At 37.7% G+C, this 1,470-nt stretch overlaps 1 protein-coding gene across 3 annotated transcripts in view; it reads right to left on the bottom strand.

Moving 5' to 3' along the window:
- LOC107711540 (pre-B-cell leukemia transcription factor 2-like) overlaps positions 1 to 1,011 on the bottom strand; it is a 12,917-nt gene extending 11,906 nt beyond the window's left edge. The window contains exon 1 of one of the 3 annotated variants that reach the window (XM_016516525.1): positions 570 to 1,011. In XM_016516525.1, the coding sequence (XP_016372011.1) occupies positions 570 to 814 (245 nt within the window). In that variant the 5' untranslated portion in view covers positions 815 to 1,011. Of the gene's footprint in view, positions 1 to 98; positions 257 to 569 lie in introns of those variants that run through there. The other 2 variants (XM_016516527.1, XM_016516529.1) reach the window with 2 other exon arrangements.
- Between the last annotated feature and the right edge of the window lie 459 nt (positions 1,012 to 1,470).

Genomic DNA, 1,470 nt, shown 5'->3' with positions numbered 1-1,470 from the left:
AAAGGCTGAAATCGCGTTGCTAGTGAAAATAAAATATTTCACAACCTCACTTTTTATATAAATTAGATTTTTTTTTTTACATATTAAATACTCATTACCGATTTCGATTCTCCTGACACATTAGCCTTTCACCTTAGCTTCAGGCAGCGATTTGTGTTTTTGTGGAACGAGTAACGTTAAAGATAAAGTTACTCCTGTAATAAGATAAATTAAGATAATTAGATTTATGTACATCTAATAGCGAATCATTATATTGCAACGCATATACTACAAAACTGAAGAAAAAAAAGAGTTTGTTTGAAGTAAAGTAAAACGTAAACAAAAGCAGCTAACTTGAGCCGTGAACTTCAGCACACATTCTTTGTTTAAACAGTAATCACTTTTTATATTTTAGGTCTTGTTAAATCAAATAAAAGTGTATTTGAGTGGATTAAAGGCTAAATAATGTAATAAAAAAGGTTAGATAATAGATTATTCTATGTTTTAGCATACCCTTGTCTCACGCGACCGTTAGCTCAATGCTAAACTTGTACGTTAAGTTTTCAAAGAAATAATTTTAAATAACTTACTTTGCTTGAGCTTCGTCTAAACTTTGGTCGGTAATCGTCATGATCTGTTGCAGGATATCTCCAATGTCTCGGCGGTTGTCGTGTCCATTTTCGGTGCCTTCGAGGCCCGCGGGGTCTCCTTCGGGGCGGTGTCGAGAAGGCGGGTGCACCGGGTTAAGGGGATGCATTCCAGGGTGGACGTTCAACCCGAGACCGCGGCTTGCACTGGGCCCGTTGCCTGTGATGGGCTGCTGTGGCTGCAACATCCTGAGCAGTACATTAATCTAGATGAGTGTGTGTGACTGTGAGTGAGTGTGTGTCCATGCATCACCACGCTGGAGTCCCCTAGCGATTGGCACATAAAAAACGTGCCCTTGCATGGAAATAGACATTTTGCAAATGCAAAAGTCAAAGATATGAGTACATTGTGATCACGCAGTCTGTTGCATGGGTCAAAAACAGTATGAAAACACACAGAGGTGAAATTAAATGAAACCTCATCTAACCAAGTCCATGAAACGTGGATTTATGCTTCCAGGAAAATGTAGCCTAAATGCACAAATATGGAGAACTTCAGGGTCTTTGTGAATAAATCTCACAAAACATGTCAGGAACGTGTTCAGTTTGCATTTCATTCTGAAATCTAAAGGGAAAAAATACCGAAATAAATGAAAAGTAAATGTAAATGTGATTATGCTTTAATGTATGCCAATTTAAAGAAATGATATGAATTATAAGTGGAATTAAAAATGTATTCAAAAAAGTAAAACATCCAGATGATTTAGATGGAAATGGTACACTCTAAAAAATGCTGGGTTAAATACAACCCAGTGCTGGGTAAAATAGGGACAAACCCAGCAATTGGGCTGTTTTGACCCAGCGGTTGGGTTACTACCCAGAAGGTTGTAAACATTTAACCCAA

Source organism: Sinocyclocheilus rhinocerous, unplaced genomic scaffold (genome assembly GCF_001515625.1).
Source record: "Sinocyclocheilus rhinocerous isolate Xijiao unplaced genomic scaffold, SAMN03320098_v1.1 scaffold1079, whole genome shotgun sequence".
Classification (NCBI taxonomy): domain Eukaryota; kingdom Metazoa; phylum Chordata; class Actinopteri; order Cypriniformes; family Cyprinidae; genus Sinocyclocheilus; species Sinocyclocheilus rhinocerous.
Note: the sequence above shows the minus strand (reverse complement) of the source record. Positions and strands in the feature narration are given on the sequence as shown.